This window comes from Bombus flavifrons, chromosome 4 (assembly GCF_040668555.2).
Source record: "Bombus flavifrons isolate JBK064 chromosome 4, iyBomFlav1_principal, whole genome shotgun sequence".
NCBI lineage: Eukaryota > Metazoa > Arthropoda > Insecta > Hymenoptera > Apidae > Bombus > Bombus flavifrons.
The window spans coordinates 17,144,651-17,159,159 of record NC_138445.1 but is presented as its reverse complement, the minus strand read 5'-3'; the positions used below and the strand labels follow the sequence as shown (position 1 = coordinate 17,159,159).

At 38.5% G+C, this 14,509-nt stretch overlaps 4 protein-coding genes across 7 annotated transcripts; 2 read left to right on the top strand and 2 right to left on the bottom strand.

The window, feature by feature from the left end:
- Nucleotides 1-38: 38 nt before the first annotated feature.
- On the bottom strand, nt 39-4,960 carry LOC138178982 (uncharacterized). 3 transcript variants are annotated; one of them, XM_069111375.1, is made up of 9 exons: nt 4,110-4,960; nt 3,617-4,029; nt 3,271-3,539; nt 2,769-3,183; nt 2,475-2,700; nt 2,221-2,405; nt 1,882-2,132; nt 1,477-1,730; nt 39-1,383 (listed from the first exon to the last, which is right to left on the bottom strand). In XM_069111375.1, the coding sequence occupies exons 2-9, from the start codon at nt 3,728-3,730 to the stop codon at nt 1,070-1,072; spliced, it is 2,028 nt and encodes a 675-aa protein (XP_068967476.1). In that variant the 5' UTR covers nt 3,731-4,029; nt 4,110-4,960; the 3' UTR covers nt 39-1,069. The 3 variants fall into 3 exon arrangements, with proteins under 3 accessions (XP_068967476.1, XP_068967475.1, XP_068967474.1); XM_069111373.1 differs by having other exon boundaries at nt 40-1,383; nt 2,221-2,700; nt 4,110-4,430; nt 4,620-4,946; XM_069111374.1 differs by having other exon boundaries at nt 2,221-2,652; nt 4,110-4,947.
- An 852-nt stretch (nt 4,961-5,812) lies between these two features.
- Obp10 (odorant binding protein 10) lies at nt 5,813-7,388 on the top strand. Of its 2 annotated transcripts, none has more exons than XM_069111389.1 (6): nt 5,813-6,058; nt 6,349-6,436; nt 6,519-6,571; nt 6,680-6,824; nt 7,042-7,106; nt 7,192-7,388. In XM_069111389.1, the coding sequence occupies exons 1-6, from the start codon at nt 5,981-5,983 to the stop codon at nt 7,207-7,209; spliced, it is 447 nt and encodes a 148-aa protein (XP_068967490.1). In that variant the 5' UTR covers nt 5,813-5,980; the 3' UTR covers nt 7,210-7,388. The 2 variants fall into 2 exon arrangements, with proteins under 2 accessions (XP_068967490.1, XP_068967489.1); XM_069111388.1 differs by having other exon boundaries at nt 5,814-6,058; nt 6,680-6,836.
- Nucleotides 7,389-7,527: 139 nt separating this feature from the next.
- Obp11 (odorant binding protein 11) lies at nt 7,528-9,198 on the top strand. Its single transcript, XM_069111390.1, has 6 exons — nt 7,528-8,319; nt 8,399-8,474; nt 8,578-8,666; nt 8,757-8,859; nt 8,937-9,001; nt 9,065-9,198. Exons 1-6 carry the CDS (start codon nt 8,239-8,241, stop codon nt 9,080-9,082), a joined length of 432 nt encoding a protein of 143 aa, XP_068967491.1. The 5' UTR covers nt 7,528-8,238; the 3' UTR covers nt 9,083-9,198.
- Nucleotides 9,199-9,257: 59 nt separating this feature from the next.
- LOC138178981 (BOS complex subunit NOMO3) lies at nt 9,258-14,449 on the bottom strand. The gene is made up of 14 exons (XM_069111372.1): nt 14,171-14,449; nt 13,984-14,083; nt 13,731-13,859; nt 13,454-13,620; nt 13,232-13,385; nt 12,734-13,139; nt 12,367-12,643; nt 12,110-12,291; nt 11,425-11,875; nt 11,135-11,327; nt 10,883-11,028; nt 10,689-10,812; nt 10,254-10,616; nt 9,258-10,121 (listed from the first exon to the last, which is right to left on the bottom strand). Exons 1-14 carry the CDS (start codon nt 14,305-14,307, stop codon nt 9,414-9,416), a joined length of 3,537 nt encoding a protein of 1,178 aa, XP_068967473.1. The 5' UTR covers nt 14,308-14,449; the 3' UTR covers nt 9,258-9,413.
- Nucleotides 14,450-14,509: the final 60 nt, after the last annotated feature.

Sequence of the window (14,509 nt, the reverse complement as noted above, 5' to 3'; positions counted from 1 at the left end):
AACTTCCGTAAAGACGAAAGTAACAATACCAATAATAATAATAGCATTAATAATAATAATAATAGTGATACAAATTTTCTACTTTTACAGTCATTTATTTCACGTATTTCATTACCACATTGTGAATGACGATTCAAAGATAAAATACATTGTATAGCAAAATAAACATTGTATAACTTTTCTTTTATTTTTATCAATATATCTGTTTAATTACGACCATATGCGCAATATATTTACACAATACTGACGTGTTTTTTTCACGTTGACTTAAATTGATTCAATTAGTTTCATTCAACAAGAAAGTTCTTTAAATCGATGGAATTGATACTGGTAATAATAATGATTGATAAGTAATAATTTCTAATGCTTAATTTTTAATAATAAGTAATAACTTTAAATTTAAGGAAAATATTTTATAAAAGTTTATACTTAGAATAACATTGTTTTTTCATATATGAATTTCATCAAAACTTATTATCCATGTAAAGGATGGATGTCGATTACATTGCTATGCGTTAAAAGTGAACATTTAAAGGTCTTCGTTTCACAATTTCGATTCGGCACAAAAAGCTTTTCCATCATTTTACGATATTGCATTTATAATCATATAAATGATACATCCAATCTTAAAAGCAATACAAAGAAAATAATCTTTTTTCCATAAATCTCATATTCTGTTCGGTATCTATTAACAATTAAATTAATTACCTCTAACGAATTAACTCATATATTTATAAGGATGTTTAAAAGATTAATTATAATCGATTAAAATTTTACATACTATTTCAATTTTTACAGACCGCTAGTTACTCGATAATATTTATTTGAGGCTTTTATTCCAAATTTTAGCAATCGTAAAAATACTGAAATATTTCCACGAATGTGACTTACGATTCACAAATTAGCTTCACGTTACTATCATAAATAGTATAAATGTAAAGCTAATGTAATAATTTGAGTTTTTGAATCGAACGTTATAAGATGTGATAAAAAGTTAAAAAATTTGGAACAATATGTTGTAAAAGTGATTTGGAAGTTTATGATTTAATGTTATTCGTGTAATCGATGATTAGAAACTCCAAATGTATGGTTCATAATTTAAAGGATCTGGTTGTTCCATGTGTCCTGTGTGACTGTTACTTCCAACCATACACGATGGATAGGCAACTCCGGTATTTCCTTGACCCGATACGGGTGTCACAATTGCTGGTGCTAATCGACAGTCAGGCCTTTGTTGCATCATAGAACTGATTGGTTGTATCGATTGAGATGCTGGCGGAGGGCCTGCTGGCGGATGCGATTGAGATTGAACAATTGTAGAAGGAGGTGCGGAAATATTATGAATAGGTTGTATTATATTAGAACCTGAAACATAGTTTGCCACTAAAAAGTGGTTTTCCAAAATTATCAATTAGTTTTGATCACACGTACAAAAGTAATAGATTATGATATTATGTTAAGGTATGTTAATCTTACTTGTTCCAGGATTATGGAATGATAAAGTAGCAGTTTGTTCCGACATTATGTTTGCAGGTGGTGAAACCATCTTTACTGGAACCGCTTCGGGTTTTCTTTTTCTAGTAGATAATCGTTTCTGCGTGTTGTTTGATGCTTGATCGCGTTTTTTATTATTGCTTGACTTTTTCTTCTTCTCGCCCGGTAGTTTTGGCTTATTCGGTCGATTTCCACTTGGTTGCCAAAGGTGTACAGTATGTACAGCATTTCCTTCTCTAAAATAGTTGACCATTGCTTGATACGGATAAATATGTATATATATGTATGTATATGACGCGTGTACTAAAGGATAATCTTTCCTTTGTTTCTCTTTTCTTCTTCTTTTTTTTACTTTCCTCTTTTTGGTTTCTTAATTAACATACTAACCCCTGTTTCTTTCCAAGCTTCCAACTGTGTATACCGGCTTTATGCAACCTTTCCCTGATTGTATCAACGCTACATTTTAAACCCAGAGCAGGCGCAACATGTTTAGCTGCAGTCAGCGGTTGCTGAGTAGCCATAGCAACAATGGCTTCGTCTTGTTCTTTAGTAGTGATTCGTCGACGACCCTTTCTTTCTTTAGTTTGTACGTTGCCTTCTTTATGCCAACGTTCTAACCATCTTTTAACGGTACGTTCCTATTTAATAACGAGCATTGCGTATACGGCTACCCTCGAGATGATTGTAATTATGTGAATCCATCAAGACGAACATGTTCCTTCTTACCGATCTGTCGATTGCAAGCGCGATAGATAACGTGGATAAACCAGCTTCGGACATGCCGATCATACGATTTCGAATTTCAACGCTGGTTTCCAATGTCCCTTTTGCTTTCCCGCCTTTTTTTTTCCTTTTCTGTAGTTGATTTCTCGTGCTACCTTCTTCCGATGAAACTTTATCCTGATTAGATTCTATGCTAGAAGACTGATTATTATCTTGAGAACCACGAGTATTAGAATTATCAGAAACTAAATTCGTACTGGTTTGTGGACTAGTTAACTGAGAATGTAAGTGATCACGATGCTGCTGTTGTTGCTGCTGAACTTCTGCTTGAAGTTGCCCTTGTTGTTGATCAAGATTATGAGTCTGATCCGTGATCGTTTGTTGTACTTGTTGGATATGGTGTTGCCGTTCCTGTTGTGCATGCAACTCTTGGAGCTGTTGAGAGGAAACTACTTGTTCGTGAGATATTGAATTTTGTTGACCCTAATGTTTGGGAAAAGAAATGATATATCGTACGAATGTTTATATAAGGATAAGCAGGTTATACAAACCTGTGGATAATGATGACTTCCTTGTACTAAATCTAGAGGCCAATTTTGAGAGATATTCAGACCAGGATGCTGATAAATAGGTTGCGTTTCTTGAGTTAAACTCAGAGTATTGCTAAAATCTGTTTGAGGGTGTAAAGGTTGAGGCGGTGCTTGTATTTCATTGGCTTGCGTCTGCGAAGCACTTTGTTGTTGATATATAAATGCCTGTTGTTCGTTAGAAGACTTTACGCTTTCTGTTGGTGCTCCATCTCCAACATAAACATCTTTGGCTCTAATTTTCCTTAGTGGATTTCTCTTTTTAGCTATACTAGCATTCTTTTCATTCTTATTAGGATCTCTGGAAGACTTTTTTTTCCCTAATTGCGTTCCAGTAGGTCTCCATACAGGTTGTTGTATAGCAACACCATCGGTATCACTGCGAATGGAAAGGCATAATCGAATGGCGTAAACAGAATAGGGTATTAACGTTTAAAAAGTAGCAGATAACATCGAAAAAACTAACCCGAGTGGGATTCTTTGCATGTATTTTCGCGAAGGACTCCAATTATGAATTCCAGCTTTATGTAACCTTTCGCGTATAGTATCGACAGAACAAGTAAGTCCTAAAGCAGGAAGTACAGCTTTTGCTGCCGTTATCGGTGTCTGTGTGGCTAGTCGAACAATTGCTTCATCTTGTTCCGCTGTCGTTGCCCTTTTACGTCCACATCGTTCTCGAGTTTCCACCGTGCCTTCTTTGTCGAATCTGTTTAACCATCTCTTTACTGTACGTTGCTAAAACGATAAAACACAATGTACATAATATCGTATGTTTCATCGAAAGTAATATGCAGTCTTTGAAAACTACGTACCGAACAATTTACGGCGGCTGCGATTTCTCGCAGGCCTAAACCTGCTTCATACATTCCTACCATTCGATTTCTTAATTCCGGCGTTGTTTCATGCACTCCTCTCGTTTTTCCCATTTTGTTTCAAGTTACCGAATCGTTTCATCCAGAACAAGCGACAAAAGTGTCGCAAAAAATTTTAAATTTTACGCGAAAAGTGACGTAAGAATAGGATGGATCACGTGACAATGGCAGTGCTCGATCAGAAAGTTTTCCGAAATTTTAATTAGGTTCCTGCGATATCCTTTTCGTTTGTCGCGCGATCTTCAAATTTCGAAAACTTCCACATCGTATCATTCGTACTTCGTGACTGAAGTTCTGCTACGAACGTATTTTAAAAAGCATTGTTTCTTTCTTGTCTTCGACATGGTATCGTGCTAGAAATGGATCGAAATGTTGGCGTCGACGGAATGCAATTGGAACGTTCAACGAACTCGACTTCATTCGATAAATTTACCTTGATTATCTTCTTGCAATTGAGATCATTCATTCAGTGTTGCAGATCATCGACGACACTTTATATTTTCACTCTCGATATCCGTTGTATACCTCGTTTTGGCCGAAATGCAGTCGCTCGAAGAAAACGCTGTAGTCAATACAACTTCAGCTGTACAGTCTGTCGAGATTCGTTTGTCCTTGTTTTGTCTTTCGCGATTCCAAATTCGTCGAAGCATCGCTGTTTAAAAACTTCTTCTCTTTGAAGAAATATTTGAAATGCGACACAGCAAAATCACGTAATGATCGCTATTTAGGCTTTGAAATGTTTTCAATTTAAGAACTGAAACAAACGTGCGTTAGAATGCGTCAATATTAATTCGGTCAGACTGTACTGTGTATGTCATCGACCGCCAACAGCTCGTCGGAATCGTTTCATCCGTGGAAAATCGAGCAAATTTCATCCGCCTGAAAGATTTCCAAATAAACGAACGCCCGAAGGAAGATCTCTTGCAAATTTAATCAAATTTACCTGTTATTCTATCGAAAAAGAACGGCTTATATTTCGTCAATACTAAATCAGCTGACTGTATATCCGCGAGCAGCGGGAAAGATACAATCGTTAAAAAGGTTATGTTAAATGAGAAAATTGATCACGCGACAAACACGACATTTCGACGGACATTGAGTTAACGATCATTGTGCAAATTTCGTAGAATGACCTCGTTCTTTCGATGACTAATATATGTGTATATATATATACATGTATATGTATCAGTATTACTACGACTCGCGTTCGGCCAAGTCAATGGTCAATAATTTTAAAAGGCGACTGTACTCGAGACAACGTTACTGGAGATTCGTTCGGCTATATTCGCCTACCTTCGCCGGAATTGTATTGACCCACGAAATGCTTCCCTTGCTTATTTGACGCGTGATTCGCGCGCTGAATAGATATGTTAGGTGTACGTTTATTCGTATTTTGGCGCGAATATTTGATAAAACCTTTCTCGTTCTTTCCCTTTGTTTCTGTTGATGTTAAGGTAATTCGTCAAAAATACGCGATTGCGAATCAAAAATCAGAACGCACGATCTTATAACTGCCTATCGATCGTACAACTGCAATTTCGTTGTTGCGAGTGGGCTTAGAAATAAAATTAAAGACGAAAACTTTATCGACGATCAACCAAACAGATGAAGTTCTGGGGTAAAGAGCTAAACGAACACGATGCGTTTTCGTTTGTTGGTATTTGGTTCTCGTTCGACGGTAGTTGTGAATAAGCTTCGTTCTTTTGCAATTTGTAAACGACGAATGAATAGGAACGAAACGAGTCATTTGAATCGGTTGGATGTGTTAGAGATAAGAGGAATTACATAGGGTCAGATCGCAAAATGGTAATATCCGCCAATCAAATCTGCATTTATGCGTACACCCTGGCCTATATATGTAGAATCGAAAGGTTCGTTCACCCGTGTGTCTTTCGACTTCGAAGAGACGGTTTAATCGTCGGTTCGAAAAATAGTTTAACAAGATAATCGATACGATGATCGAAGGCAAGTTAGGCAAAGACACGATCCGTTTTGTCATCTATCAACGGAACGAGGGATATAATCGAACGAGTGTACAGCGTGGACTAAATTTCGCAGCGAAGGTGGCGACATGTGATTTCGAGGTGGAGAGATCTCCCCCTTGTTCGGTCGATCCATCGCCGTCGACCGTAGACGTTCAGTCGCGCCCTCGCGCTCACCGACATCGCTAATCGTCGTTACTCTTTCTCGCCCTCCGAACGTAACGTCAGGTCGTCCAGACCACGTTATTTCATTCGTGATTAGCTTCGATTGGAAATCAGTCGTTCCGAGATTTCTTTCCGACTTATATCGTTCCGATATCAGATGCGAATCATGAATTACACGGTATTGTTGAGCTTGTTGATCGTCTGTTGGATTCGGTTGCCAGTAGTTCGTTGTGGGGTACGTAATACATCATATCACGTTTAAAATATTCTCTTTTCATCTTGTTCTTCGCAGTCAATCTGTTTCGTCGATCTATTTGATGTTTGTTTTTACTTGTGAAATTCGAAAGAAGTAGGAAGAGCGATGGTCGCGCGGTCGCAGTGGCGACCGCGCGCGCATCCTGCTTTGGCTAAGAATATGCATGCGAGGAAAGGAAAAAGAAACGGATAGATTTATAGATAGACAGTAATTATTTCGATCTGATTCGAACTCGAGAGGATTAACAATAAGAAAAATATGTTTCATAGACGCGACCGAGTTTCGTTTCGGACGAAATGATCGCAACAGCAGCTAGCGTGGTGAATGCTTGTCAAACACAAACAGGAGTGGCGACAGGTAGGACCGTCGAGTAGCGATTGAATGACGCGTCGTTTAATTAATAAATAAATTAGTCTAATTTGGTTGTTGCCTGTTTCAGTGGATATAGAGGCAGTGAGGAATGGTCAGTGGCCCGAAACACGTCAATTGAAGGTAATAATACATTGGTAAAGTTGGCAAGTCGGTGTGTCGCGATATGTCCGCGGTTTTGGGCAACTTATTCAGCGGAAAAGAAAGAAGCGCTCTCTATTTGGTTCGCAGTGTTACATGTACTGTTTGTGGGAACAATTCGGGCTAGTCGATGACAAGAGAGAACTCAGCTTGAACGGCATGCTCACGTTTTTCCAAAGAATACCAGCTTACAGGGCAGAGGTGCAGAAAGCGATCAGCGAGTGCAAGGGGATCGGTAAATATTTGGGTATCTATATTCTATTTATTATATTTTTCGTCTTAATGATCGATCGAGCATTTTTGAAACCTCTCTTTGTTCCTTCCTGTACATTCATTTCCCAAAACCATCACTTACGTGAAAAAACAACACACGACCAGTTTTATCTCGATGGCATACGATTTTAATCGGATCCTGCACGGTCATTTCGGTCGTTAATCGATCGTTCTTTTAGCTAAAGGTGACAATTGCGAGTACGCGTACAGGTTTAACAAATGTTACGCGGAATCATCTCCGCGGGTAAGTACATAATTCTGATTCAACGAACGATAGTTTGGTTTATCGTTTTGATCTTGTCAGCGACCTGTTTGCGCCTGTGTTTCAGACGTACTATCTGTTTTAACCGAGTTTCATTTGAATCGAAGAAGAGACGAGATCGGAAGGAAGCGATGCGACTATCTCATCGAACGAATCAAAGCTGGGCTTGAATTGCGTTTCGCCTTATCACGTAACAGAATTGTTACCCATTCAAACGAGTAGACGGCTTTCTGTACGAAATGTTAATAAAAGAAAGAGACATTAGTCTTTCGCGTTACTTTTGTCTTACAGTTTCCACCAGATCAACGTTTCCGTCTCTATTCCCTATCCGTCCGCCTCGATTATATATCGCTGAAAGGTGTCGAGACGATACGAAACTGGTGTGATCGTTCAAACTATCCAGTTGATCGCGACTTCCGATGCTCGGATCATCCAATTGCCAATTGAGGTCGCGATTAAACGTGCGCGATACAAATGAAAGGAATGGCCTGCGAACGAAATACGCTTCGTTCGAATAACGCGTGGCGCATTTTCTTTTTCGAATCGAAACAACATCCGATAATCTTGCTATCCGTAAGATGTTGCCTAGACAACACGCGTCGTTTCCCTTATATAGAAAATGGTCAGTTCGTTCGTGCAATCTCGAGGTCTATACGTTGGATAGCAGGAAGTAATTAAAGTAGCTAGGAACATGCTCGATTGTACGAAATTCGAACATTAATTGAACGTTTTGCGTTAGTCTGTATTTTACTGTCCGCTGGCTACGAGTTCGATGATTGTGCCTTTCTTGCAATTTACACGGCTGTATTTACGCTAAATGTCTATTGTTGTTGGGGCTTAACTTCTCCTTTAGCCTTTAGACGCTATCATTAGATAAACATCCGATGAAGAAGGTGGCGTGTTTGTTTGCCGAGTAAAATCAAATAATTGTACGGCGTATGAATCGGAAATTACGCCAACCGATCCTTTTAGCCGGTTCAGGTGATAAGTGGACGTCTATAAATGGTACGAATTCGTAGCACCGGTATGGAGTTGACTCTGGTGTCTTCGACGTTCCTGACGTGCGTGGTCGAGTTTGTAATAGTTTCATCGACGGCAACGAATTACTGGAGAAATGAAAGCCGCGGCAGTTTGGATATCTTTGATTTGTCTTCTAAAGCTGCAATTCGTTTTCGTCCACGGAGGTACCATGTCCGTAAGTATTGTAATAGGTATCTCGATTCGCTATTTTTTTACATTCTTAATGGAAATAACCCGAATGTTCTACGAACAAGTCGGATCCCGACGACTTCAGGAGAATGACATCCGTACATAGAAAGAAGTGTATCGTCGAAAGTAAGACGACGCTTGGTAAGTTGGCGAAATGCGTAGCGACACTTTCCACAGATTCTTTTTTTTTTTTCTATGTCGTTTCTTTTCGTCGCTTAAATCTAACGACGACTTTCTTTTACAGAGGCCATCGAAGGTACGGAATACGGGGAATTTCCTGAAGATGAGAATCTGAAATGTTACTTTAAATGCGTTCTGGAAAAGTTTAACATGGTAAAGTTCGATGTTGCTGCATTGTATTTCTTAGCTAGATCATAATATCGCGTTTCCTATAAAAGAGTGTTGTCGTTTTGCATAGTACAGATAGACAAGAATGGTAAAATAAGATACAACATACTGAAACAAGTAATTCCAAATGTTTACAAAGAAATAGGTAATGAAATGATCGATAGTTGCAAGGACGTCGGTGAGTATTCCATCGATTGTAACGACCGCGAGAGTTTATCTGTTATAAATCTATTATTTTGATAATTATTTTTTTAGACGCAGAAGATAAATGCGAAAAAATTTTCATGTTTATGAAATGCATGTACCACGTGAATCCTATAGTAAGTACGCCAAGATAGCGCAAGTTATTTTTATGAAAAAGCTTATTATCTTTTGTTTTCTAGGCGTTTATTGCTCCGTGATCACCATAGAAGTACGATGTTATCATTTGGACAATCGTTATTGTACCGGAACGTAACAAAGTAAAATTATGTTTATTATATTAGCATAATAAAAATATAATTATCTATGAAAGTGACATATATACTTCAGAAACGCAGTAACGAACATTTCATCTTGAAAGTCGGTGTATGATGATCGGCGAAATCGATCCACGTACATAATGTACACAGTACATATAAAATGCAACGAGATCGATCATCGATCGACAAGAGATCGTATCGCGTTAGCGAGCGCATTAATCATCGTAACGCTACTGAAAATATGGCGGAACGATCGTAAAATCGATAATAATTACGCCTTGCGTGGTTTGGTTTTCCTTTTGTTAATATTCATTATTTGTTCGACTATGATATCGTCCGCTCTCGGATCGACAGGAACAGCTTGTATCGGACTTCTCGAAATCGGCGCCGGTTTTGGCCACCTTTCAATTAAAGCGTTCAGCCACAACCATAATTTTTCCCGATTGAAAAACGCGACTGTGATAAACATGATAAAAGGTAACGCGACTACGGACGTTTGATTCATATCACTATGATCGACCTTACGTTCCGCGTTGAATGTTAATTTTACATACTTGAACGATGAATTCGCCTCGAAATAAAAGGGTATGGTTTTATACTTGTGTAACGCATGAGACAATGAAGATTCTAATTGTACAAAGTACTTTTTACCGTCTGCCTGCAACGGAGGCAAATGGACCAGGAAACCAGCATTGTAAGCGCTACCGACCTTACTCAACTGCTGAGTATTTAATCTCGACGTGTGTATCGGAGAATCGGGTGTATCTTCTCTGCATAGTTTTACCTTCAATGTACGATAGTGTTCTGGTTGCATCGACAGAACGTGTACAGAGACGTCGGTACGCGCTATAGGGTGAAACGCAACCAATCGAAGACCTCGAATGTCCGACGAAGTTTGTATTGACGTTGAGGTGGGACTAGTACGTTGAATGTGCGCGTTAACTTCGGCGTTCGGTTTCAGACGGAATGCGTAGGTACACTGTATGAAAGAAAGAACGACAAGTTGCTTTCAAAGCTGTTGTTGAAACACTTTTGAAAGGACGAATCCCTTGATCGAAACAAAAACGTAAAAAACGAATAAATTTAAATTGCAAGCAGAGATTTCGCTTACCGCTGGCTGAAGCCCCCGGATTCGAAAGCTACCGTTCTCCTCCGTGGTCGCCTCTTCTTGAAGGTTATCACAGTCTCCTTGTCCCTGAACTTCGACTAGTAACCCGGCTTCAGGTTCGCCATTTAGCGATGTCACGGAACCGTACGCGCTAAACGCGACCTTTTTCCCGTATAGATTTATCTTTACCGTGGCACCTTCGACGACTTTGATCATTTTCGATGGAGGATCGAAACGGTATTCCTTCATCATGGGTCTCAAATAGTATTCGCCAGGGGACAAAGAATTGAAGATTAATTTCCCATTCTCGCCGGTAATGCTGTTCTTTCGATAACTTTGTTCACCAGACAACGACAGCAGGACACCCTATATATCGCAATAATCAAACCCAACTCCATAATTTGCTATCGAGTTTAGTCGGCCCAGACTCGTACGTACCTGTAGAGAAATATTGTCAGCTTGATCGGAAACCTGTACTATGATTTCAGCCAATTTGTGAGCTGCAAATACTCCGTTGGAATCAGGCCCAGTGATTACAAATCCTTCTTTCTCCGCAGTAACGCTGATAAACAAACAGTGAAGAATTATAAACGAATGAAATAGAAAAAAGATATGGAATGAAGCGTGCGCACCTGTATTCTATCTTCCCATCCAAAGGACCAATACTGTACGTTCCATCTTCTTGTGTATCCAGCGTGTGTATAGGTACAGCTTTGTCATTACCAAATATTTTCACGGTAACTCCTTCCAGTGGTGGATTGATTCTACCAGCAATTATCTGTACGATACGCAGCAAGGTGTAGATGGTAACATGTACCCCGATCGTGACGAGGAACTTGAGCGAACGCATTTCAGCACTTTAAGCGAACAATTACAGCACTCACCTTCCCTAAGTCGCCCATAAACGTAGCAATATCGTCTTGGCAATCGTTCACACCTAATACCTTCAGTGATGTCGGACTGAATAGAAGGATATTTGATAACGGTGTTATTGTATAAACGTTATCTGTTTTTGCCTTAAATTCGAATTCATATTTATACAAATCTTCGTGACGCGTTGATTTCAATGGACCAAGCCTATGTAATAGAAATGACGCAAACATTAACGTAGAGTCAGATGTGAAATGTGAAGATACAATAAAGTTGTATAAAAATACGGTACGTGTTCGCTTACATTATAACCTCGCCCGCTGCATTCTCGATTTTTACTTTAATTCCATCTAATCCGGATCGACTTAAAATGTTTCCTATATGACTATGCTCCGTCGAATGTAATAAAATAGGCGAAACAGTGTTCGTATCCCATGTGTGAGACGATTTCTCATAAACGTGGCAACTCTTTGGCGTAAATGTATACATTCCAGGTTCTGATACGCAATGCTTTGTGCTTCCTTTGTTCAGAGCTAACGTTAATTTTTTCAACTCATCTGCTTTCGAATATTCAACCGTGGTGTCGTGAGAAGATATGAAAGTAGCAGAAAATCCAGTTTGTTCGAAGGGCGGTAATTCAGATCGTTCTGAAGTTACAGAAATTCTATAGCTGGGATTCGCCCAACAAAAAACATCATTGTCTATTAACACCTCGTAATGGCCGGGTAATACGTCCGTAAATTGGTATTGGCCAGCTGCATGATCAAAGGAAACTTTACAGACAAAACGGTAGTATCGAGTGGATCAATTACCCGATATGACCACGACAATAAGAACGCGTTGTAATATTGTTCTATAGTGTTCCGTATCATTGAAGTGTGAAATAAAGTTTATTTTTTTATTTCAACGCATGCTTATTGTCGCAGAATTTCCAAAAGCAAGAGATCAACCATCAGATACGAAAGGTATAAGGTAAAACAAAATCTAACCTTTTGTTTGAATTGTTTTTATCGTGATACCGTCCAGTACCTTCAACGTTACGGATGCTTGACTGCAATCGGTTTCTGGTAAACACTTTACCGTTCCTGTTAACGTAGCTTTTAATTGCAAGAAGTTAATGTTGTCCACCGGTCGGGACGACACGTAGATGGTTTGTTGCAGTGGGAAAAATCTGAAAACATATCAATGTCAAGAGATATCGAGAAAGTTGAATAAAAATGCAAAATGCCAACGACAATGAACTTACTGTAGACCTTTAGCTCTCTCTTCCGCACTTACAATAACGCTTAATTGATACGTATCAGGAGTGAGATAGGCGGAAAATTCACCTGTTATTGTATCTATTCCAATTTCTTTGGTAAACGTGGTAGCCGTATTCTGGATGGAAACTTTTCGATGATCTAAACCTCCCTCTGCCGATAAAGTAACTTTGCCACGAACTTTATACGCTGCTGGTATCAAAACGGGAAGTTCCGGAGAATTGGGAGAGATCTTGACCGATTTGTCATTGAACAGTAAGTCCTCTGAGCGTTATAGGAAGTGAAACGCAAGATAAATAACTGAAATTCGCATTTTCCGCAGAAAGGCAATAATTGAGATTAAACTTGGCGTACCGCTTTCAGCTTTCAGAATATATTGACCGGCTTTTATATTATCCAATACGTATTTTCCGTGTTCATTCGTTATAGCGATTTGCTTTTGAGAAAGTAAAACTTTCGCTCCTGGCAAAGGATCTCCATTGATAGCGGTACGGACGATACCATTTACCGTAAAGCCGGTAACTTTAAATCCTTGACGTAATAGGACGCTACTGTGATTCACTTTGAACGATAATTCAGGCGGTTGAACATCAAATTTAGTTTGAGCACCGATATAATACGGAACAAGTTTATATTCGCCAGGTGATAAACTTGGAAACATGAATTTACCACTTTTATCCGATACAACATGACAAAGTGGCTTTCTAGATTCGAGATCTTTACTTATAGGTGTCGTTGCGCAATTCCTAGCTACACCGTTCTAAGCAAACGCAAGACAAATAGATCAAATTTTGTTAATTTTGCAAGGTGCACAGGAAAAATATCAGAAAGAGAAATATAAGAAACTCTTACTCCAAACAATACAAATGTTACACCGCTAACTGCTTCTTCTTCGCTCGTAACTCGACCGCTCACATCGTATCCATAAATTACCAGACTACCATCAGGAAGTTCTGTGTTGCCTTCTCGTACTGTTACTTTCACGGTATTTACTTTCAACATCCATCTAAAGAATAAAGTAACACAATGTGACATGTCTCGTAACACAATTAAGTCAAACCTGATGATACTCACATGGGATGAGACGCAACAAGTACATATTGTCCAGGTTGTATGGGGGTAAAATAAAATATACCACCTTCCATGGTAACCGTTGTACCAACAGGAACTTGCTTGTTGCTTTCTTTATACAATGATACTGTAACACCTTTGGGACCAGAATCCGATCCTAAACTGGTAACCTAAATCGTATTACATTTCTTAACTATATTGCCAATAATTCATAGAATAATTTTTATCGCTCCATATATATTAGATTTTGTATAAAATGTATTTCACATGGATAGTTTACCCTGCCTGTGATACCAAAACCTTTGAAGGTAAAATTAATATCTTTGCCTTCACTGCAGGCATCTGTAGTTCCATCTACGACCAATAAAATTTCTGTAGGTTCAAAACTCCATCCCCTAGGTGGATCCACCTAAATATATATAAACAGAAAACTAATATTCAAAACTAGATACAATAGCTTTAATTAATTTCTTTAATTAATATACATTAAACAACAGGTTATTACAAAGTTTTCTTATATTGTTTCTTATTACCTTCAAAACGTATTCCCCTTTATCGTATAAAGGAAGGAAATAGTATCCATTGTTAGGGGCACACTCTGTAGAATCTTTGAGGCTACCAGATTTTGTATATCTAAATAGATTGAAAGTTTAAGTCATTATCTGTCGTAATTTGCGTTGTAATTTGATTCGGTCAGGAACTGCTCGATAAACTACTCACAACTTTATTTGTACTTTAGCAAAATCGATATCGGCGTGACTTTTCAAAAATCCACCACAACCTAAAATATCTTCTGCATTAGAATACGTGGTTAGAATATAAAAACAAACTGCAGAAAGAAAAGTTGTTCGTCTCATGCTTATTTCTTTTGTCCGCTATTCATAAATATCCAGGTTACGAACAACGCGATCACTGCAACGATTTTGTATGAGACCTGATTAGACCATTGCCAAAGCACTAACTCGTGTAATAAATGTACACTGAATAAATGTACGATTATAGATGAAAAACTAAATTGTAGAATATTTGTTAAATCATTTTCTACATTACCAACGGGTA